We start from the raw sequence: 25,116 nt of genomic DNA, 5'->3' as shown, positions 1-25,116 counted from the left end.
ACAGAATGAGGTCACAACAGGGGTAAGTGTGCCAAACGAAAAGATAGGAGAGAAGATCTGCTTTTAGAAACTTGCATCAGGAAGAAGAAATTGTTTTTTTGTTTTTTTGTTTTTTTTAATGGTAAATAGGATAAAAGTGGTTTGAGGGCCTTCTCTCTGGGGGATTATTATGCGGAATCCTTTTTATCAATTCAAGAGTATTAATGTGAAAGTAAATTTATCTCCTAGACACCTATTTTCATAAATACAGTAATGTTAGTAACTTTGTAAAGTAATGTTACAGCAATACTTAGAACCGTTATATTAACTGGAGGTACATGTGCATTTTTCATGGTCATCTTTTCACTGGCAGTGGTTTTTATCTTCTGGTTGTGTGTGTGGGGGGGTGGTCATCTCAAGCTGCCCACTGGATATTTCCACTTGACTTCCTTTGATACCTCCAACTTAACTTTAACCTTAACCTTTTGATCTTCAACTTAATCTGTCTAAATAAAACACCTACTGATTTTCCTAATTCCCTTTACTCAGCTCCTCTCCCTCATCTATTTTAGGTAGCTGGTCATTCCCTTTTGTGAATCCTTCCTTTGTAGTTTCATTCATTTCTTTTTTCATTTTTATGGCGATCCTTTATTTAGGCCTTTGTTATCTTGTGTTTTTTTTTTTAATTTTTTTATTTTTTATAAACATATATTTTTATCCCCAGAGGTACAGGTCTGTGAATCACCAGGTTTACACACTTCACAGCACTCACCAAAACACATACCCTCCCCAATGTCCATAATCCCACCCCCTTCTCCCAACCCCCCTCCCCCAGCAACCCTCAGTTTGTTTTGTGAGATTAAGAGTCACTTATGGTTTGTCTCCCTCCCAATTCCATCTTGTGATATGAGGAAGTGGTGATGCAACATGGGGGCTTAAGTGGGTATCTTGTGTTTTTATCACCAATCTTCAAATTGGTGTTTCTTTTTAGAGCACTTTTGAGGTCCTCTACTGTAGATAATAGTGGGGATCAGATAAAGGAATTTTACCACCTTGATGGTATGCCAAGTTGACTCACACAAAGGAAGTTCAAGGTAAAGTCAGCTGAGGAGAGATGAGATAGTTTTTTGGGTGGAGTGGAGGAGTCACAGAAGACTGCCAGGCAGGGTAAGAGGAGATGAATGAACTGAAGTGAGGCAGGTCTGAAGACTGTGGATGTAATTATTGGTTCTTGGTATCCAAAGGTTAGAATAGGGTCAACCCCTCTTGATAGTGTGTCCGCAATATTTACCTTTCACTTATTTGTGGCTTCAACAGGAGATAGTGTAAGTTTGTTGAGGACAGATATACTTTTTCTTATAATTTAGATGAATAACACAATATTCACAGTATTTTATGAGTGATTTGTATTGTTGCTATTAGACATAATATTTTAACATGCTTTATTTCAGAGTAAAGTCTTTTAGCTCCTTTTTGAGACCTTTAATTTTCATTTAGGTTATCTTTGAAGCTGTTTATTTGGTCATTAATTTTTCCTTGAGTTAAATTACATTCCTTAGAGTTTATGGGACTTTCTTTACCCAAAAAGAATATTTTCAGAAAAATGAGTCCTAAATTGATTTTTGAAGCACTCAACAATGTTGCCTTGAAATACTACAGTTGTGGTTGCTGTTGTTGCTCTTCTTCTTCTTCTTCTTCTTTTTGAGAGAGAGAGTGCGCAGAGGGGAGGGGCAGAGGGAAAAGAAGAGAGAAAGAATCTTAAGCAGGCTCTGTTCCCAGCATGGAGCCAGACGTGGGGCTCAATCAGGACCCCGAGATCATGACCTGAGACCAAATCAAGAGCCTGACACTTAACCAACTGTACTACCCACAGCCCACCAGAGATCTTCTTTCAAAGTTTATATTTGAAAACAATATTTTTCTCAGCATTTAAAAAGGAAAAATTTTCTCTTATTAATTTGACCATGACACAAAGATCTTTTTATCTCAAGATCATTCCTAGATTCCCCACTTTATTTTCCCTCCTAATCTTCTCAGGCACTACAGTATTTTATGGTATTTTTAGTTAATATAGAATATTACCAGAGACTCCCTCCCAATACCAACTCAGACTTTAATACTGATCAGTTTTAGCAGTTCTTGTCTTTTACTTATCTCAGCTAGAAGACTTTGTAAGAAAAATGCAAATAAAAATTTCTGCTTTTGTTTCAAGTAATCTACTTTTCTTATAAATAAGTGGCTCTAAAGACCCTCCTAACACCTTTCCCAGTTACTTGCTTATCTCTTAGTCTTCCTTTGCTGGATATGCATATGTTCCAAACGCCAGAGTTTATGCCTCAAGTTCACTTTGCAGTAGGTTATTCTTCAGCTCATGTCCCATAGGAATTGATGTTAAACCCCAAAGTATGGGATAATATCATATAGAAGTATAGCCAAATGAGCTCTGTCTCAAATTTCATATATAAATCTACTGAATATTCATCAATATTCTATTCGTCATCTATTCATCAATATTCTCTTACCACCACATTGTAGCTGTTAGATCTACTCAAATTTGGAATAACAAGATAAAAAAAAAAATTCAGCCCTAATCTTTTTTAGTCCTTGAACTCTTTTAACTCTCAATTACCCCACTGAATGGTTCTTCATTGTTAACTTTATATTCTGTGAGTCACTAAGCACTGAATGAGCATTCAGGAGATATGATTGTGAGACTCTGCTTTAAAAATAATTTGCTGGGGGCACCTGGGTGGCTCAGTGGGTTAAGCCTCTGCCTTCAGCTCAGGTCATGATCTCAGGGTCCTGGGATCAAGCCCTGCATGGGGCTCTCTGCTCAGCAGGGAGCCTGCTTCCCCGTCTCTCTCTGCCTGCTGCTCTGCCTACTTGTGATCTCTGTCTCTGTCAAATGAATAAAATCTTTAAAAAATTATAATAATTTGCTGGATGATCTTACCTGAGCCATTTACTGGACAGCCAGTTCTTAATCTCCTTACTTAAAAATTAGGGGCTTGGAGTATTATAGGATTTCTAAACTTCTGACTCAAAAAGTCTGTGTTTCTATTCCTAAAGAATCCTGAATTAATTAAAGCCGACTTGTTGAAATTAACACCATCAATGGAAGGAAATTAATGGAATTTCATTTCTTTCTATAATATAATTGGACATATAGATACTGAATACCATTAAGAGGGTAGGGGGAAATTGTACTTACCTCTAAGATTTTCTGATTCAAGTGGCAATGCCAAGGTATTCTTGCTTCTAGTCTGATTCAACCTTAGCAAAAGACAGGATTTCTTTTTGGTAAAACAATTGATTCTTGGGTTAAATCAATGTGTGGGTTAATGGATTATTGTCAGAGAGTGGCCTCTTAGCACTTTATTCTTAGCGTGTTACCCTTTTTAACATTTGCGTTAGTGACCTGAAAGAAACGTATTTCCCAAATCAAACTTAGGTGGAATATCTAATATCAGACAGCAGAATAAGAGGTCAAAAAAACATCAGCGAGCCTTAAAAAACAGGCACAAAAGCAAGAAGACAGAAATTAACAGGGACAAAGGTTACATTCTAGATTTGGTTCCCCAAACATCAGCTATCCAAATACGGAATGGAGTAGAAAAGGCTTGACAATCGTCGCAGGCTCCCCTCTTCCAGTCTCTCCCCATCCCCCAATCTAGCATGAAGAAGCCCCACATGGAATTGATGAAACAGCACCAAATCTTAAAACAGAAACACACCCTCTGGTGTATTATTAACAAAAGATTCAAATCCGAGAAAGAAAGCGCTTCCTATATCCTCTCCTGCAGATACGGATCTAGTTTGGGGCACCGTACTTAATAAGGCTATGACAAATCCTTCTTGATACATGACGAGTTGGACACTCCGTGCGAGGAATTTGAAACCAAGTCACACGAAGAATGCTTCAGAGTCTAGGGATATGGTTTGCGGAGAAGTACACGTAGCAAGGACGAAGGTCTCTCATAGGAGATAAGCGGGAGCGAGAAACGCCCGCGGCTGTGGCTAGCGCGTTGCTTAGTAACGGAGGCCGTGCGCGCGGCTGCTGCCGCCGCTCGCGCACCTGCGACGCCTGAAAGCAAGCGGCGCGGCCCAGGCGCCGTCGGAAGTGCCGAGCGAGGTGCGACGGGCGACCCCGCGCGCGTTCCAACGGCGCTTGGACCGCAGGTAGCCTTCTGCTCGCCGGTGACGAGCCGTGACGCCTCAATGGTTGCCGGGCGCGGCTCGGGGGCTCGGAGTCTGGCGGCTCCTCTCTTCGACGCACCTCTTGTCAGGAGCCGGCGGCTGCGACTGCGCCTTGGTCGGCCGTCGGGGCCGAGAACCATGAGCCCCGGGGGCGCGGGCTGCTCCAGCGGGCTGCTACTGACGGTCGGCTGGCTGCTCCTGGCGGGCCTCCAGTCCGCCTGTGGGACGAACGCCACCGCCGCCGCCCAGGATCCCGGCTTGGCCCGCGAGGGCGAGGGCGAGGGCGAGGGCGAGAATGAGGCGGAGGAGGAGGCCGAGAGCGAGAGCGAGGCTGAGAGCGAAGCCCAGTCTGTGGCTGAGGAGGATGGTGAGGGCGGGAGGCTCCTTGACAGGGGCCAGTTGAGGGCAAAGCCCTGCCCTCCGTCCGAGGACAATGAGAATTATTATCCCTGTTAATATCCGTAGAGCTCTCTTGCAGACAGCCTCGAATTTATACTTTTTCATATGCCTAATGGCCTTGAACAGAATGTGCTAATTCTCCAAGGCCACAGCAAGAAAAACAAATAAGCATGTACATAAAAGTTGTTACAGAATTGCTGTTAAATATTGCTCTGGAGAAGGAAAAAGATGCCCCCCCCCCTTTTTTAAAGGGGTACGAGTCGGGAGTAACCTCTCACCCATGGGAATTATTTTGACTCCTTGCAGTTACGTGTTTTTCTTTCCCACTGTAGATTTTTTTTTTTCCTGTTCCAAATTGCTTGAGGTCTTACTCCTTTCCACGTTTGCTCTTTAGCTTGGAGCTCAAAAGAATTAAGAATTCCCCTTACTGTGACACATCTTAGACCAAAATGCTGCAGAACTGCCCAGAAGCCCCATGTCAGCTTCATGCAGGTCTACACTTGAGCACCTCTGTAGTGTGGTGGTGTAAGATTTGTACGCTCAACTTCCAAGCAACTGTGGTTTGGTTGGGTATCTGGAGAATGAGACTGTGCTTGGTCCATAAACTTGCCTTATTCTGCTGGCTCATTAAGCACTAAAACTTGACGAGCTATTATACATGTTTTATTGGTTAGTAACTCACATCCTGGTAGGTAGAAGTCCAGCTGCTGGTTTGCAGCCTTTGAAATCAGTAGAAATTGTACCATTTCCCTGTAAATAACCCAGCCAAGATTCTTTTAATATTCCTGGCAATCTCCTGTTTTCTATACATATAGAATAGTTGTTGTATTTATCTGCTTTTCTTTTATTTCCTGATGACCGTGATTTTCAGCTATGGAAAGAAATTAGCCATCTGAGGTTAATGGTGGGGTGGAGGTTTGCATTGCCTTCACTACATTACAAGGAGCTTGGAGAGGTCCTTGACTTTGGAAATGTGAAAGAGACTAGACAACAAACATGTTCTAAAATTTAATAGCTGTTGCTTCACTCTAGTTTTAAAAGTGGTTGAATTAGTTTTAGTATTGAGCTGTTCTACCTGTAAAATGCTAAATAGAGTTTAAGTTAAACCCAGGCAATGAAGTTATGTTGTCTTGGATACAAATTAAAATGTAGGCAAGTTACTTATTCCCTTGTCTCAGTTTCCTGATCTGTGAACTTTGGAATTTTCTATGTACAATTTTATGCGCAGTTGCATTTTCTGGGGAGAGTGAGAATTCAGAACTGTAAACAGTCGGAGGTGTGTAAGATTGGAAAATTTCCAGAGCCATTATTAAATTTTGACAAAGCCCCTTTTAACTCTCAATCGACCAGCAAAAACATTCATCACTATTTGCTATCAAATGGACATTTTTTTTTACTTTTAAGGCATTTTACAAGTAATTTACAAAAGTAAGAATAAAGGGTTAATGAAAACAAATTTGAAATTTTAGTGAGAATGTAAATATGGAAAACTCCAAATTTTTATTCCATATTACCTGGTTTTGAAGATGTATATATCCCCAATGGGAAAGATATTTTGAAAGCAACTAAATGCTCACTGACTGTTATGCATGAATCTGGAATGTATCCATCTTATAAATATTGATTCCAGACTTCAAGTACATCTCTAATAGATTATAGTTTATTACTTTGTGCATCACCAACACACAATACTTTTGAAAGCTGTGAAGCTATGTATTTTGTTGATCAGGAGACTACCATGTGGTTTACTCCATGATTACAAAATGTTTTCATTTTAGGCTTAAAAACATAATTAGAATTATTGGTCCAATGAATTTTATTCATTTCTACATCATCTATTTTCTTTTAGTCACCTTTGTTTACATACCTGCCATCATGATCTGTTCATTTACAAACCTGTTATCAAGTAAATTTTGGTGGATAAACAGCTTTAAAGAGGAAAGAGTGTTGTCCATAACCTTTTATGGTTATGGACAAAACAGTATAGTCCAGCTTCTTTTCACAAAACATTTCAGGATCAAGTTTTTCCTATTGAAAGACTAACTAGATGAGAATACCATATATCCTTTTCATACTTAGAAGTGAAATATTAATTCATTGATTCTTGAGTTAGAAAAAATTCATCTAGGATATTCATCTAAGTTGCCATCATCTCTCACTCATTTTGCTTATGCAATCAGTTTCAGCATCATCAGCATGTAAGGTGCTGCTCTCTGTTCATCTTCTGATTAATCCAACAACTGTGAAGTTTTTTCTCTGTCAATTTTCTTTTTACCTTTAATGAACCAAAAAAAAAAAAAAAAAGAAAACAAAGAAAGAAAGAAAAATTCAAAAACTTCAACTGTGTTCAATGCAAGCTGAAAAAGACTTCCAGAAAGGTGTCTCCAGAGTTCTTTTCTATCTTCCTGAAAGACAGTGCAATACTAGGGGCAAAGAAATAAGAAAACAAAGGATGATCTAACAGCTATGATTTATTTTACAATTTCATCATCCTTCTAGGCAATTCCAAACTTTCTTCCATTTTATAACTAATATTTAATATTCTAATATTATTCCATATTATTTATTATATCCTTTAAAAAACACATAGTTGGGAATAATCAATAAGAAATAATAAAATCCATCACTATGGATGATGAAATAACAAAATGTTTAAAAATGTGGGAAAAATTACTAAAATATTGTGTTAGATTTATACTCCTTCCTCTTATACTTCCCCATATCTTTTACACCTTTTATACTTTTTGTATACTCTATAACTTTTATAAATTGATGGGTATACCTATACCTATGCCCTTAGATTTATAGTTCTCCTATACCTATATCCTTACATTTATAAAAGGGGCCAACAATAGATCTACATAATAATTGCAAAATAGAATGAGTTTCATTCTTTACATTTTATCCTATATAAATATAACTGTATTTTCTTTGGAGCACCTCTAAGGAAGAATAAAAGTTATGAAAGATCAACCTTATGTATTAACTCTTAAAAAAAGGATTCAAAAATTAATATTGGACCCTGATGGTATGTACCAACAGTTAAAATGTGCTGTCCAGAATTGAAAAAACATTCCAAGATCTGATCAGAACAAAAAAAGTGTAGGATCATTATCTCCATCATTATGGCTGCCAGGCTTTTATCAGTAAAGTCTAAAAACCAAGTAGATTTTTAGGGTGGCCTCTTCATAGTCTTGATGCCTATTGAACTTACTATTGAAATCTCCACTCATTTTCACCTATTCTATCAAATTAAGACTGCCTATCATATTTTGGGGACAGTTACTTTTCAGCTTTATGTACAAGACTTACTTCCTTAAGGTTTCATTTTGTTAGACTCATGAAGTATTCCACTGTGGCACTTTTAGAGCCAGATTTATCTCTGAACATATTTTATATCTTTCCTAGTTTTTCAGAATCTCTGGACTCAGTCAGTATGATACCAGTATTTTCCAGGTCATTAATAAAAATATTAAATAGGACAGAATCCTGTGACACAGCATTCCTTACACATTAACACTAACCAGTTAGCATCAGTGGATATTACTGTTTAATGAGTTACACATAAAAATTTATTGACATTCAGACCATATTTTTCCTTTTTACTCTGGTATATAACAGAAAATTTTGACAAATACAACACTAAAGTCTGGATACATGATTTCTCTGACCCACCATGATAGGATTCCCATAAAAAAATGGAAGACATTGAATGACCTAATGGGCACTCAAAACCAAAACGGACTTCAGAGATCATCTTATTAAATCCAATTTTTTTTTGAAGTTAGGAGAACTTAAGTAACTTTCTCAAAGTAGCATAGGTAGTGAACATAGGGCTGATTGATTGTTTTTTAGTGACTTTTGAAAAGAGGTTATAACAGTCTAAAGGTATTAACTCATTCTCCTACCTGTGGTTTTCTATGTTCAAGATTAAACTTTTAATTTACATCTCATAATGTGCCAACAGAAAGTATCCAGGCGTCTCAAGCAAAAACATCATTTCATAATTGATCTTGATAGTCTGAATAATTTCCCAATGTCAATATTGATTTATTTAACATACATGGATCAAGAGCATACTATGCATTCAGGGAACTGTATTTGGTGCTTGTAAGTATAGAATAGCAGTGTTTATGAAGGTATTGTCTTACAGAAATCAGAATAGGAAAATGTGATGTGCACTGAGTGTGAAGTTATGATATCTTAAGCATGTTTATAGCACTAAATAAGTTACAGAATGTTTTCACCTATGTTGTCTCATTTAATTCTTACAAATATTCTTATTAGAGAATCATCAAATAAGATAGGTTCTCCTTTCCAAATTTTTGCAGAATAGCTAATCAGGCCTGACAGAGTTTATGTAATTTGCTCAAATTTAGTTGATTAGTTGTAGAAACAGCAATTTGGACTTTAATTCCATTGCACTTTCCCATGTAATATTGTTAATTTAGGATACAATGCTTAAAAAAATTTTAACACCTCATGTAATATTTCTTTATTTTGAGACATTAGTCCTAATCTGCTATGAAGAATTGGTTATATCCTATAGCTGGTGGAAATAATGCCAAACTTCAGAACAATTAGAAACAGAGAAACTTGTGATTTAAAAATCAACAATACTTATCTACTCAAATGCATTTATATTCCTAAGTTATCCTGCTAAATAAAGTGTTGAAATAAATTCTTGGGAATAGTTTATCATCTTAATCTAAGTAGAACATAATTTTAATGGATATTTGGTATAAGGACTTATTTTTGGATGGAAATGTTGCACTCAAATCTTTCTGAAAAAATAGAGAATAGAAAAAATTGGGCCTCACAATTGATTGTCAGGCTTTTTGTTTTGTTTTTTTGATCTAAAGAGCTTTAGCTCACCATGTATTGAGCTGATGAAAATATTATTTTTAATTTTATAAAAGTTTAAATATAGAGCTTTTCAAAGTATTTCCTAATTTAACTCATCATTTCAAAGGTTTAAGCTTCTTTTAATTTAAGCAATAATAGAAAATACAGTAGGAATGACATTGCTTTTCTGATTAAATAAAACTAAAAACTATCTGCTTCCCATATGATAAGTGCTTGTATCCCTTATCCTCAAGTAAGAGTTTTTCCCTTTGAGAAGTTTTCATATGATTAAATAATGTATCTTTGCACTTTATGTTTAGTTTCAAATACGACAGTAGTCAAAGAAGTAGAATTTGGGATGTGCACCGTTACATGTGGTAAGTAGCAAAGAGCAGATAAATCAACAATATTATATTTGGTGGGGGGGGGGAAGAAGGTAAAAACAGGCAATTTTTGTTTATAATTGTGTACTTGCATTTACCTCTCAAACTATAATTTACACACAAAACTTGAAAGGTAAGATATTTTCAGTTCACAACCTGTCTTATTTTAAGCCAGCCCCTATTTTTTTGTGGGGGGGGGCATATACTGCCTTCACCAAGAAAAACTTTATCTCACAGATGTTCAGAAGCTGAAGGATCTTCTGATGCATCTCACAGATGTCTTCCCACACACTGTGTGGCAAATCAAAAAACTTGCCTATTTGTAATAGTCTCTTCTAAAATCTACATTTCTCCAATTCATATGTTATGTCTTGGAGAAAAGAGGTATTAGCTTTGGGGGGGGGAGACAATATTAAAAAACTATGACATGAATGGAAACTGGACATAAAGTCTCTTACATGGGGGTGGGATTAAGGCTACACATACTATAATAGACCAGTGTTTCTCAAACTTAAGTGTTCACCCTAAGTGCCTACAGGGCTTGTTAAAACACAGACTGCTGGACCTACCCCAGAGTTACTAACTCACTAGGCCTTTGGAGGACCCAAGAATTTGTATTTCTAAACAAGTTCACAAATAAAGCTGATGCTGCTGGTTAGAAGACTATCTTTTGACAACCACTTTGAGAACTACTGAGAAGACAATAGATAATTCACAATGATATTAAGTTTATTCTAAATAGAACTGCCTTGGAAAAAGGGTAGTGAAGTTAGGGAAAGACAGAAACCAAATGGTAAGAAGACAGAAAAATCCATGCAGACCTAGAGCAGAATGATTTTTTTTAAAGAAATATACCTGAATTATTTATATTTGAGTTAACATATTTTTAGTGTGGCAAAATAAATCTAACAAAATTTAGTACTTTAACATTTTTAAATAGTCAACTCAGTGCCATTAAACATGTTCACATTGTTGTGTAATCATTACCTCCAACCATCTCCAGAACGTTTTCATTATCCTGAAGTAAAACCTCCATACCCATTAAACACTAACTCTGTTCTCCCCTCCCCTCAGTCCCTGACAATCACTATTCTTTCTGTCCCTTGAGATAATTTTAAACCCATTTTTTACTTTAACCTTAGTGGGTCAGTCACAAATTAGAAGAATACATGTAATAAACTTGTGAATATTCATTTGTAATTTACTTTGCTGCCTTGAGAAATTTCACAGAATTATTTTTATGGGAGTTCTAGTAATTTTTGTTGTATTACTCTATTATTTAAAGATGTATTTCAGAAATTATATATTTATTCATTCATCAAATGATGTTTTGAATTTTGCCTACTATGTGTCATGTATTGTTTTGGGAGCTAGAATAAAGCAGAGGAAACTCCTTGCCTTCAAGGAGTGTATATAGGGGCAAAGACAAAAAATAATATTAAAACTGGCCTCATAAAATGAATTTGAAAGTTTTCCTTCTACTTCTATTTTTTTGAAACAGCTTCAGTAGAATAGGTGTTATTTCTTCTTTAAATGTTAGGTAGAATTCCCCAGGAAGTCATCTGGCCCTGAACTCTGGTTTTTTGGGAGGTTTTTGATTACTACTTCAATTTCCTTGCTGGTTATTGGTCTGTTCAGATTGTCTATTTCTTCCTGTTTCAGTCTTGGTAATTTATAAGTTTCCAGGAATGCGTCCATTTCTTCTAGATTGATTAATTTGTTATCATATAGTTGCTGGTAATAATTTCTAATTGTTTCTATTTCCTTTGTGTTAGTCATGATCTCTCCCCTTTCATTCATGATTTTATTAATTTGGGTCCTTTCCCTTTTCTTTTGGATAAGTCTGGCCAGAGGTTTATCAATCTTATTAATTCTTTCAAAGAACCAGGTTCTAGTTTCATTGACCTGTTCTACTGTTTTTTGGTTTATATTTCATTGATTTCTGTCTCATCTTTATTATTTCTCTTCTCCTTCTTGGTTTAGGCCTTATTTTCTATTCTTTCCCCAGGTCCTTTACATGTAAGATTAGCTTGTGCATTTGGAATTTTTCTAATTTTTTGAGAGATGTTTGGATGGCTATGAATTTTCCTCTTAGGACCACCTTTGCAGTGTCCCATAGGTTTTGGATCATCGTGTTTTCATTCTAATTAGTTTCAATAAATTGTTTAAGTTCTTCTTTAATTTCCTGGTTGACCCACTTATTCCTTAGCAGATGTTCTTTAACTTCCAAGTGTTTGAGTTCCTTCCAAAAAGAATTATTCACCACAACCAGGTGGGATATATTCCTGGGATGCAAGTATGGTTCAACATTCAGAAATTAATCAACATGATAGAGCACATTAATAAAAGAAAAAAACAAGAACCATCTGATCCTCTCAGTTGATGCAGAAAAAGCTTTTGATGAAATACATTATTCTTTCCTGATTAAAACTCTTCAAAATATAGGGATAGAGGGAACATGCCTCAATATCGTAACAGCTGTCTATGAAAAGTCCACAGCAAATGCCATTCTCAATGGGGAAAAACTGAAAGCTTTTTCCCTTAAGGTCGGGAACACAGTAGGGATGCCCAATCTCACCATTATTGTTTAACATAGTACTAGAAGTCCTAGCAATCAGACAACAAAAAGAAATAAAAGGCATTCAAATTGGCAAATATGACATGATACTTTATGTGGAAAACCCAAAAGACTCCACTCCAACGTTACTAGAACTCATATCGTAATTCAGCAATGTGGCAGATAACAAAATCAATGCACAGAAATCAGTTGCATTTCTATACACCAAAAATTAAGCTGAAGAAAGAGAAATTAAGGAATTGATTCCATTTGTAATAGCACCAGAACCCATGAGATACCCAGGAGTAAACCTAACCAAAGAGGTAAAGGATCTATACTATAGAAGCTACAGAACACTTAATGAAAGAAATGGAGGGAGACACAAAGAGATGGAAAATATTCTACGTTCATGGATTGGAAGAGTAAACATTGTTAAAATATCTATGCTGTCCAGGGCAATCTACATTCAGTGCAATCCCCATCAAAATACTGTCAAATTTTTTCATGAAGGTGGAACAATCTTAAAATTCGTATGGAGCCAGAAAGACTCTGAATTGCCAGGGATTGTTGAAAAAGAAAACCGAAGCTGGGGGCATCACAATGCCTGACTTCAAGCTCTGTTACAAAACTTTAATCATCAAGACAGCATGGTTTTGGCACAAAAACAGATGCAAAGATCAATGGAACAGAATAGACAGTGCAGAAATGGACCCTCAACTAATTTTCAACAAGCAGGAAAGAATATCCAATGGAAAAAAAGACTGTTTCTTCAATAAGTGGTGCTGGGAAAACTAGAAAGTCACATACAGAGGAGTGAAACTGACCATTCTTTTAACACCATACACAAAGATAAACTCAAAATGAATGAAAGATCTAAATGTGAGACATGAATCCATCAGAATCCTAGTGGAGAACATAGGCAGTAACTTCTTTGACATCGGCCATAGAGACTTCTTTCAAGACATACCCCAAAGGCAAGGGAAACAAAAGCAAACATGAACTTTTGGAACTTCGTCAAGATGATAGGCTCTTGTACAGCAAAGGAAACAGTCAACAAAACTAAGAGGCAACCCACGGAATGGAAGAAGATATTTGCAAAAGACACTTCAGATAAAGGGCTGGTATCCAAGATCTTTAAAGAACTTCTTAAACTTAACACCCACAAAACAAATAATCCAGTCAAGAAATGGGCAGAAGACATGAATAGACACTTCTCCAAAGAGAACATATGACTGGCTGACACCTGAAAAAATGTTCAACATCACCAGTCATCAGGAAAATACAAATCAAAACCACGATGAGATACCACCTTCCACCAGTTAGAATGACAAAAATTAACAAGATAGGAAACAACAAATGTGGACAAGGATGTGGAGAAAGGAGAACCCTGCTACACTGTCAGTGAGAACATAAGCTGGGATAGCCACTCTGGAAAACAGTATAGAGGTTCCTCAAGAAGTATAGAGCTACCTTACGACCCAGCACTTGTTCTACTGGATATTTACTCCAAAGATACAGATTAATGAAAAGAAAGGGCATATGCACCCCAATGTTCATAGCAGCAATGTCCCCAATGGCCAAACTGTGGAAAGAGCCAAGATGTCCTTCAACAGATGAATGGATAAAGATGTGGTTTGTATATACAATGGAATATTACTCAGCCATCAGAAAGGATGAATATTTACCATATGCATTGACATGGAAGGAACTGGACTGTATTATGCTAATGAGAGAAGTCAAGCAGAGAAAGGCAATTATCATATGGTTTCACTTATATGTGAAATGTAAGGAGTAGCACGGAGGACCACAGGGGAAGGGAGGGAAACCAAATGGGAAGAAATCAGAGAGGGAGACAAACCAAGAGAGACTCTTGACTCTGGGAAACAAGCTGAGGGTTACGGAAGGGAGGTGGGGGTAAGGAGGATGGGCAACCAGGTGATGGTTATTAAGGAGGATATGTGTGGTGATGAGCACTTGGTGTTATACACAACGAATGAATCATTGAGCACTACATCAAAAACTAATGATGTATGTTGGTTGAACACAATAAAAAAACCTAAAACAGTAATATTAAAACATATAATATGTCAGATGCTGATAAATTCTAAGGAGAAAGATACCTTAAAAGGCAATATTTTACATCTAAAATATTTTAAAATATTTTCAGTTTAAAACAACTAGAGGAACAAAAGCACTTAGTTGAAAATTCTATTGAACTCTCAAAACAGTATTTTAGCAGTCAAAAAGTTTTCTTTTTCTGGAATACCCAGGCAGATTTTTAGTGTTACTTGGAGTTACAGAAAATCTCACACCTACACACATTATCGCAATGAACTGCATTTGGCTAAATAAATTCATAAATAAACTTGCTTGGAAAATATTTATGCATTTCAGAATAAGGCTGTGCATCTAGAGAGGTACTTTTTATAAATTCAAGTGACGCTATACTGCAGCCATTCTTAGGCATCTCTTTTAATCAAAAGAGATCTTTCCTCAAAGAGTACACTTATGATGATCACTGAGTAATGTATAGAATTGTCGAATCATTGTATTGTACACCTGAAGCTAATATGACACTGTATGTTAACTATACTGGAATTATAACTGAAAAATTAAAAAGAAAAGAGATCTTTCCTCTTCCAACCTTTGATCTCCTTATCTCATGTAGAGTCCTCTCCTTTGCTACTCAAAGTTTGGTTCACAGACCAGCTGCATCATTATCATCTGGGAGCTTGTTAGAAATGCAGAATCTCAGAACCTACTCCAGACCTACTGAATCAGAATTTGCCTGTTAATAAGATTCACAGGTGATTGCATGCACTCTAAAGTTTGAGAAGCACTGTTTTAAGTCATCTCTAGGCGTCTACTCTTCCTTGCCCTTGAGAATGGGTTTATGTCTACAGCTATACCACCCTGAACACCCTGCTCTCGTCTGATCTCGGAAGCTAAGCAGGGTCGGGCCTGGTTAGTACTTGGATGGGAGAATGGGTTTATGATTAACATGTTTAGGGGCTGAAAGAGGGAATCTGGTAGACAGGGAAATCAAGATGGATTGTTCCTTAGCCTGTGGCTACATTCTCTTATCACAGGTCACTTGCTATAGAACATGTTTGCCAAGATAGGACATTTTATCATGTTCCTTAATTCTGTGGTGAAAAGCAAACCCAGTGGAGAGCTGAGATCTGTTAGTAAAGACTTGATTTCTTGTTATAAAAAAGAGTAGTAATTCTCAAGAGAGTATCTTGTTTTTTCCCCATAAATAAGGTTTTATTGGAACATGCAAACAAATAAAATATAATTTCAGGCTATTTGACAACATTTATTGCAATTTAGGGGCACCTGGCTGGCTCAGCTGGTGGAGCATATGATTGATTTTTTTAAAATTAACATATAATGTATTATTGCCCCAGGGGTTCAGGTCTGTGAATCCTCAGGCCTATACACTCCACAGCACTCACCATAGCACTCGAGATTATCTTGTTATAAATTGAAATTTGGTCATTAATAGTTTGTCCTCCTTTATTTAATACAGAGATCTTAGCAACCTAAATATTAAAAAGCATATATTTATGTTTTAAAAGTTTTTTGAAATTTATTATTTATTTAAGAGAGAGAAAGAGCGAGCGCACAAGTAGGCAGAGCAGCAGGCATAGAGAGAGGGGCACCAGGCTCCCCACTGAGCAGAGAGCCCGATGCAGGACTGGATCCCAGGACCCTGAGATCATGACCTGAGCCCAAGGCAGAGGCTTAACTCATTGAGCCCCCCAGCCTCCCCTTATTTATGTTTTAAAATGTGATTTTTTGAATGTCCTTCAAAGGTCCAAGACCACTTCTAAAACTTCCTTGGCCAGACAAATTTGGGAGACCCTGCATCTTACTATATTTCATCAAATCTAAGACTTTCATCAGCTACGAGAAGCATATTTTATACACCTCTAAAAAAGGAGAAATGCTGCTATTTGTCACATGCTGTCAATTCTAAGATAAATTCTGCTCATTAATTTACTAGCATATTAAAATTCCCCCAAAATCCTTTAATACAGAGGACAATTTAATTTTAGTTAATGTATCATTTTCAATGTGTATAATTTTGGAATCCTTTTTCTTATGGTGACAACTAGAGGAACTAGTGTTTCATGTAACTCACTTTGAGAAATGCTGTTTTATGAAATAATTCAAAATGAGGGGCATAAAAATATTCTAAGTATTATCACTCTAAATTTAGGCATTTAACTTCTGAAATTAGAAGAAGAGTCTCAAAATAAGATCTAGATGGAAAAGTAAAGGAAGTGGAATGAATTTTTCTTAACAATTTGCTGATTTCTTTCACCAAAGGTGTTGGTATTAGAGAAGTCATACTAACAAATGGATGCCCTGGAGGTGAATCCAAGTGTATTGTACGGGTAGAAGAATGCCGTGGACCAGTAGATTGTGGCTGTGAGTTGGACTCTGTATTGGAGGGAGATGAGGGGGAAGACTTTACTCTGGGGAAATAGCCTTAACCTCAGGTTGCCATGGGTGGAAGGAATTGAGAAATTGATATATTGAAAGTACATAATAATAAAACTTAAAATTCCACTTCTCTAGACAGTTAAAGCTCAGAGTACCTTTCTGCCTTTGCCTTACATTTGTCAGTGATGTCTAAAATTTAACATATAGTCTCCATAATACACTAGAAGCTTATTATACTCAGGGTCTCTGGTCAAGGCTGTCCTATGGTGAAACACTTTTGACACTTTGGTAATGGTATTTTATGAGTAGATTGGCAAACTTTAAATTGGGAACTTTGAAAGCTGTTCTTTATCATATTATACTACTTTTGAGATTTCATTATCTCTAGTCAGGGTGTGGCAGGGGTGTGGTCCCTAACCAGTAAATTGAAAGCCACTAGCAGATCCCAAAGTTTAATCTAATACATCACTAAACTGGTTGCCCTTGCCATATTTTCTGTGGAAGGAACACACAGCTATTGTATTTCCCACCCGCTTCTTTTGGTGACTTTGCTTTTCATCCATCACTCCTCTCTACTTGTCTACATTCAAACCCTCAATAATAATTTTGAGAATGTCCAGCATATAGTTGATTTTAACACTGAAAGTGGCTTTTAAACGTAGCCTTTGTATAAAACAATTTATAATGCCTAATGGTATATATGTATTTAATTTTTCTTGTTTTTAGGGGGAAGACCAATTTCAGAAAGTCTTGAAAGTGTTAGACTAGCATGTATTCATACATCTCCTGTAAATCGCTTCAAATATATTTGGAAACTTCTAAGGCCAGACCAAGTAAGTAATAAACATATGTAACGTGGTGATTGCTAGTGAGTGATAATTTTTTTTTCCCAGTGCTTGATGGCTATAAGAAAACTCTCTCTTTAGAAGCAGTTTGCATAAATGAAGTTAAAATCTTACAACTTTATTATTATTATTGAGATTTTAATTGAATTGGATTTTAATGCAATAATAATTACATTAATAAATGGGGCTGAAACTGAATATATGTCTTGGGTCAGCTATTATCAGAATTTAAAAACATCCCTTTTATATAAAGTATTCTATTTTGGAAGCAAAGTTTTTATTTGTATGTATAGGAATTGGATGATGATAATAATAGCTAACATTAATGGAGGGCTTATTAAATATCAGACAACTCAAGCGCTACAGTTTCTTTTAACCCACATAACAATCTATGAGGTAATCCTTATCATTATATGCATTTTACAGATAAGCAACTGAGAAGCAGAGTGTATCTTGTCCTGGGTCACACAGGCAGAAGTAGTAGGATTATTGATGTCTGGATTGTCTGACTAAAATCCATGTGCATAATTAATTATTGTCCTAGATTGAGAGATAATGACTACTCTTTCCTTATGGGAAATAAATTGTTTCCTGATCTTAAGTTTACATGAAGAATGTTGGCACTTTTTTTTTTCCTTTTTAAATAGCAACCCATTATCCTTGCAAATGATTCAGCAATCCTGGAAGTACGCAGGGAAGTTCATCCCTCGGTTTTTGAGTGTTCTACCTTGGATAATAATGAAATAATAGCATCTGTGAAATTCACAGTCTATACAACAAGTGGTAAGTGCCCAGTAATGTTTTGGTTTGCTTATATCAAATTCTAAAAAGCAACAAAATCATCTGGAGGGCTCCTTGAACCAGACTGATAGCCCCACTCCCAGAGTTTCTGATTCAGTAGATCTAGGGCGAGGTGACACAATAGTTTACATTTCTAATAAGTTCCAAGGTATTGCTGGTTTGGAGACAACCTCTGGGAAACCACTGGTTTATATCATTTAGACTTTCTACAAGGTGGTGCTTAATTTCTTTTTCACAAAGTAGAGTCAGATGTGTTTCCCTTTGGGGAACTCAGTGCATTCCTGAAGCATCTCCAAAGAACAGTGCTCTAACTTGACTTATAATCTCTTACTTCTATCACAAAAGTGAAAATGGGTACATGGAATCCTCATGGATACTTACAAAATTTTTGATATAGTAAAATAATAAAATTAAGAAACATCCAAACATGGTTCTTTAAAAATTATTCACTTGAAGAAAATATTTTTTGATGAAATAATAATGCAGTCCTCAATATATGTCATAAAAAACAAATCTTGAGTATAATTTTATACGAGAGAAACGGTGTTTGCCTTGCAAAATGGATCTGTGTGCATGTCCTTTCAGTTTAGACTATGATATCTAATATATCCCATTATTTCTTTTTGTCCATTTTGCTCTTAACCATTTTATTATGGTTGTCATTGTTGTTGAAGGTATGAGGGGGTTTGGTCACAAGTTCCTTTGAGAATCCAATCAAGGCTCAGGAGGTTTTTCCCAGAAAAATACCCACATAAATATGCTAAAAGCTATTTTTTAAGAGAATTCATGGATTTCTTGAAGCTTTTTCTCAATCCCAAATAAAGAATTTATGCTATAGTTTAGAAACATCTTTCAGCATAAGAGTTTTTATTAAAATGGAAATAAGCTAAAGTGTTTCAGGACTGACTTTTAAAAACAAACTATAAGTTTCTTTAATGTTTTTACTACCTTTAAAAAAAACATTCATGTGAAAGCTCATAATCTTAAATTGAGATATCAAGTGTTATTAAAAGGATAATTTCAATAAAGTGCTAAAAAAGGCAAGAAAGGACCAGACCTCATCAAACTGAAAAATACCTCAGTGAGTACTAGTTCAGTGTGTTAAAACTTTTGGGGAGCCATTCTTTGGTTTTTGTCCCCACAGCCTAGTCCTTATTATGACCATAGCTCCTCATGTGATTGGAAGATTTTTTAAAAATTTTACTTTATTTTAGTTAAATTTAGTTAACATATAGTATATTATTAGTCTCAGAGGTAGTGTTCATTGATGCATCAGTTGCATATAACACCCAGTGCTCATTACATCACATGCTCTCCTTAAAGCCCATCACCCAGTTACCCCATTCCCACCACTCCCTTCCCCTCCAGTAACCCTCAGTTTGTTTCATAGAAGTCAATATGCATTTGACAGTGTGTAAGCTAAGGGCTAGAACATAGATCCTGAAATGTTAGCCCTTAAATGAAACAAAGTTGACTTCTCTCTTTTTAAAAAATTATTTATTTATTTATTTATTTGCCTTGGCAGCTCATAATACATTTTTGGGTTTTGTTTTTTTTTTTTTTTTTACTTTATTTTATTTTTTCAGTGTTTCAAGATTCATTGTTTATGCATCACACCCAGTGCTCCATGCAATATGTGCCCTCCTTAGTACATATAACCAGGCTCACCCAACCCCCCACCCCTCTTCCCTCCAAAACCCTCAGCGTGTTTCTCAGAGTCCACAGTCTCTCATGGTTCATCTCCCCCTCCAATTTCCCCCAACTCCCGACTTCTCTCTTGTAGCAGTCCAAGGCTGGTGGGTTAGCTCTGTCATCTCAGAACATGATCTGGTTAAATGACAAAAATGTTTCTAGAACACTTTGGTATCAGTTAGTTTCTTTTAAAAATGACAATTGGGAATACCACTGGGATAGACCCTTTTGGCTGTTTGGACATCAAACAGATATTTTGTCTATAAATGTCAACACAGTATGGTACTGCCTTGAAACAAGTACACAATTGAAATATCTTTAGGGTAAGTATGGTTTAGTTAATGAAAATTTCCTATCCATCCTCTGTACATCAGATTTTTCACTTCCACAATAGTTGTCTTTATAATTAGGCATTGTTATGAATTGAATTGTGTGTCCCTTCTCAAGTCCTAACTCCTAGAGCCTCAGAATGTGACTGTGTTTGGAAATAGAATCATTGCAGATGTGATTTGTTCAGTTAAGATAAGATCATACATACTAGAATAGGGTGAGTCTTTAATTCACTATGACTGGTGTCCTTATAAGAAGAGGGAAATTTGGACACAAATACAGAACGAGAGAGAAGAGAATGTCTCATGAAGCCACAAAGACACACACGGAGAAGACAGCTATGTGAAAACAGAGGCAGAGACTGGAGTTATGTTGCCATAAGCCATAAGGGAACATCCGGGGCCACCAGAAGTAGGAAGAAGAAAGGAAGGAAGACCGCCAGAGCCTTTGGAGTGAGGGTGGCCTTACCAATACCTTGCATTCAGACTTTTAGCCTCATGAACTATGAGACAAAAAAATTTCTGTTGTCTTTAAGTCACCCAGTTTGTGGTACTCTGTTATTGTGGCCCTAGAAAACTAATGTAAACCTTAGCTTTGTTTTCTTAAGAAGTGAGAATATTGAAATTCAGTCTATTTTTCATTTAAAAATTTCAAAAGGAAATGCAGCCCATTTTTTTTAAGGTATAAAAGTAGTCTAGATATAAAAGTGATCCTTGCAAGAAGACTACCCTTGAAATAAAGTAAAATCTTTATACCTCTCACTCTTTATCCTCTCATGGCTAGTATTATAAGGTAGTGAATAAATGGAATGGAATTTTGCATTTCTTCTTCTCAGGTTTTAATCCTAAAAGGTGTCTTTCATTTTAGCTTAAAAATAAACAAACAAACAAAAAAAAACCTCATTGCTTCTGGAATCTAAAATTATAAAAAAAATAAAAAGATTTGAAAAATCCAGCAATGTTGGCATGTAAATATGATTTGATTTCTCTGTCACACTTGGAACTATTTAGTGAGATCACTAATTGAGTTTATAGCACTGGAATTACTAAGGAAAATGAAAAATTGTACTCCATGGTGTTTAAAGAGTAGAACGAAAATCCAGACAAATAAGCAATTGAGATTGCCCATATAGGAAACTGCTTCTGGTAGAGTGGTACTTAGCAAAATTAAAATATTACAATATATAAAACATAGCTTGGGAAATCATTAAATGGCCCTGAACGTTGGTTCACTTATCTGTGTAATTCAGTAGTTCCATCTGGTGATCTCTCTGGTCCTTCTCCATACAAATTCTTTAGGATCCTATAATTTGGGGGACCGAGAAGAACCACAAGAAAGCTATATAATTGGTAAAGTAAGTAATATTTGATGCAAATTGGCTTTTCACCAATTTAAAATGTAGCACTGTTATAATACATACAATAGACTGGCTGTGTCTCTTAAATAGACTTATTTGCTGGAAGAGCAGAAAGTTTGAGAAAGAATAATTTAAAAGTGTTGCGTGGATATTTGTGTAAAATTAAACTACAAACCCTATCTTACAACATATATAAAAATTAGAGATATGTCATTGTTCTAAATGTAAAATCTAAAACCATATATCTTTAAAATGGAAACATAGGAGAAAATCTGCATGATACTGGAATAGGCAAGGGTTACTTAGTTATGACTCAGAAAACAGTCACCATAGAAGGGAACATTGATAAATTAGGCTTCATCAAAATAAAAAACTTTAGTCCATTAAAAGAAATCATTAGAAAAATGAATATGCAAGCTAAAACCTGAGAGAAAAAAATTCACAAAACATGTATAACCAGTACAATCAGTTTGGACAAAGATCTTTGAGTTTCTTGGAAAACTAAAGTGTAACTCTACCCTATGACCCAGCAGTACCACTCTTAGGTATTTAAGAGAAGTGAAAAATGTGTGTTTGCAAACAACTTGCATAAAAATATTCATAGAAGTTTATTTATTTATTTATTTATGATTTTTTATTTTTATAAACATATATTTTTATCCCCAGGGGTACAGGTCTGTGAATCGCCAGGTTTACACACTTCACAGCACTCACCAAAGCACATACCCTCCCCAATGTCCATAACCCCACCCAGAAGTTTATTTATAATGGCTTAAAGCTGCAATGGCCTAGATGTCCATCAGTAGAAGAATGAATAAACAAATTGGAATACTACTCACCTACAAAAAAGAAAAACTATTGATACATGCAAAATTATGAGTGAATCTTTAAAACAGACTGAGTAAAAAAGCCTCACAAGAAGGAATACATAGTATATGTTTCCATTCCTAAGAAGTTCTAAAATAGGCAGAACTAATCTGTGGTGGAAAAGAAAATCAGTAGAGTAGTTCCCTCCGGAAGATGTGTCAGGAATTAACTGGGAGGGACTCAAGGAAGTTGATGGGTTATAGCAATATTCTGTGTCTTCATAGGGTTTGAATTACATATGTGTGTTTGCATTTGCCAAAACTAAGTAAATGTACACTTAAAATCTTTGTGCAATTCATCATAAATTTTACTTCAAAAAAAATGTAAGCAAGTATTGAACTTGTTTGATATGCCTGTTGAAGATTTTTATGGGAAGTGTGCAGACATTAGCAAATTATGTTGAAATGCATTGAAAAATAAGATGGGTCAATGAATTTGTAGAAGGATGGGTAAATGGATAATAAAATGTTGATGGTAGTGTCTAGGTGGTGGGAGTACAGGATGTTCATTGTTCAATTCTTTTGACTTCATGTTTAAAAAGGACATTTCAAAGGTGATGAGCAAGTTTACTAATAATAACTTTCTTTCCACTAATTCTTCTGTGTTTACAATTTTTTCAGTTTTTTTTTAACTATAAAGTTTCCATTTAGATATCTCTCTTTTTTTTTCCAGTGGTAATAATCATCAGGTGTGTGTTTTTTTCTCTAGAATTGCAAATGAAAAGAACAAGCCGGCCAGATACTGATGCAGTCCTAGTTTTTGTGCTGACCATAGGAGTTATTATCTGTATATTTGTGATCTTTATACTTATCTTCATAATTATAAACTGGTAGGTAAAGGGTTGAACTGAGTCATCACCCTTACTTGATGTCCTCCTTGTTGTCTCCCTGCTTGTTTGATGATAACCATATCCCAGGAGGCCTCCCACATGTATCTTGAAACAGTCCAACACCCCGTATACCTCCTGCAACTATTCTACATCAGGCTACCTGAGCTCATGACTTGCTTCCCACCATGAGAGAGAAATATGTGCAGTGTTTATAATTTTATATAGTAATTGCAAAAAAAAGTTTTGAATGAATATGTGTATTGTTCAGTTGTAGTTTTCATAACTCTAAAACTTGGTTAGTGTAACCTACTCTAATTTTTTAAAAGATTTTATTTATTGAACGCAGAGAGAGGAAGGGAGAGAGACACAGAGCAAGCACAAGCAAGCAGGGGAGAAGCAGGCTCCCTGCTGAGCAAGGAGCCCAGTGTGGGGCTTAATCCCAGGACCCTGGGACCATGACCTGAGCTGAAGGCAGAGACTTAACCAACTGAGCCACCCAGGCGCCCCAATTCATTTTTTTAAAAGAATATTTCTAACACTTACATGAGTACAGTCTGAGGGCTCATCTACTATCATAAATATAGTGGATACACAACAAACTAAAAATAAATTATGACTAAGGAGGCACTTCTAAATATAGAAAATTATATATATCTACTTAGTTTGGGTTTCAGTTCTTTTTTTTTTTTAAGATTTTTATTTATTTATTTGACACAGAGAGGGGGAAGCAGGCTCCCCAATGAACAGAGAGCCTGATGTGAGGCTCCATCCCAGGACACTGAGATCATGACTTGAGCTAAAGGCAGAGGCTTAACCCACTGAGCCACCCAGGTGCCCCTGGTTTTCAGTTCTTAATGGACTTTTGTTTTGTTTCTGCTTTTTCTTCAGGGGGGCAGTCAAATCTTTCTGGGGAGAAAAAGCCTCAACAACTGAGATACAGTCTGAGCTGAGTTCAACAAGATATAAAGATTCAACTTCTCTTGACCAATCACCAACAGAAATACCTGGAAATGAAGACGATGCTTTAAGTGAATGGAATGAATGATATATGGACGATATATAAGAAACCAAAGGAGAGTAGAGAATATCAGATTCATTACTATAAAAATAAAATATATAGTGAAATACTTTAATAATATTGCAAGTGATTTCCCACAGTCTGAAGGTAATGAAATATGAGAAGGGGCTGTTTTAGTCAGTGTTACCTTTGTGATGAAGTGATCAAAAATTTGTTTTCAACATTTGCCACTTCAGATAATTACTTGGTAACATTTACCTAGGGATATACACACACACATAATATTATAAACATATTTGCGATCAGTTCAATCACTTCTAAGGTGATTTGCCTGTTTTGTCCAAATAAGAAGAATGTAATATAGAAGATGCGTTGCATATTAGACATTTTCCCTTGTGGGATCGCTGGGTTGAGCAACTAAAGCAAATCATACTTGAGAATTTCTAAAGGGCATATGACAGACATACAAAGATTCACTTGTCAGACCTGAAATAATAATAATAATAATAATAACAGCAGCAGCAGCAGCAACAGCAACAACCACCAGCAACACATAGTAGCTGTA

At 36.1% G+C, this 25,116-nt stretch overlaps 1 protein-coding gene across 1 annotated transcript; it reads left to right on the top strand.

Moving 5' to 3' along the window:
• Positions 1–4,164: 4,164 nt before the first annotated feature.
• SPACA1 (sperm acrosome associated 1) lies at positions 4,165–25,116 on the top strand. The gene is made up of 7 exons (XM_004766926.3): positions 4,165–4,543; positions 9,741–9,797; positions 16,696–16,797; positions 17,539–17,645; positions 18,305–18,440; positions 23,413–23,533; positions 24,422–25,116. The coding sequence occupies exons 1-7, from the start codon at positions 4,198–4,200 to the stop codon at positions 24,576–24,578; spliced, it is 1,026 nt and encodes a 341-aa protein (XP_004766983.2). The 5' UTR covers positions 4,165–4,197; the 3' UTR covers positions 24,579–25,116.

The sequence above is a fragment of the Mustela putorius genome, unplaced genomic scaffold (genome assembly GCF_011764305.1).
Source record: "Mustela putorius furo isolate JIRA1106 unplaced genomic scaffold, ASM1176430v1.1 tig00000166_pilon_pilon_pilon, whole genome shotgun sequence".
Taxonomy (NCBI): Eukaryota; Metazoa; Chordata; class Mammalia; order Carnivora; family Mustelidae; genus Mustela; species Mustela putorius.
This window is presented reverse-complemented; position numbering and strand designations above follow the sequence as displayed.

What these genes read in the sequence shown, in the direction of transcription:
- SPACA1 (XM_004766926.3), top strand. Translation starts at nt 4,198, where the DNA reads ATGGTTGCCGGGCGCGGCTCGGGGGCTCGGAGTCTGGCGGCTCCTCTC. An exon ending in TGGACCAGTAGATTGTGGCT is followed by an intron (nt 16,798 to 17,538) that starts GTGAGTTGGACT and finishes TCTTGTTTTTAG; the next exon opens with GGGGAAGACCAATTTCAGAA. An exon ending in AACTTCTAAGGCCAGACCAA is followed by an intron (nt 17,646 to 18,304) that starts GTAAGTAATAAA and finishes CTTTTTAAATAG; the next exon opens with CAACCCATTATCCTTGCAAA.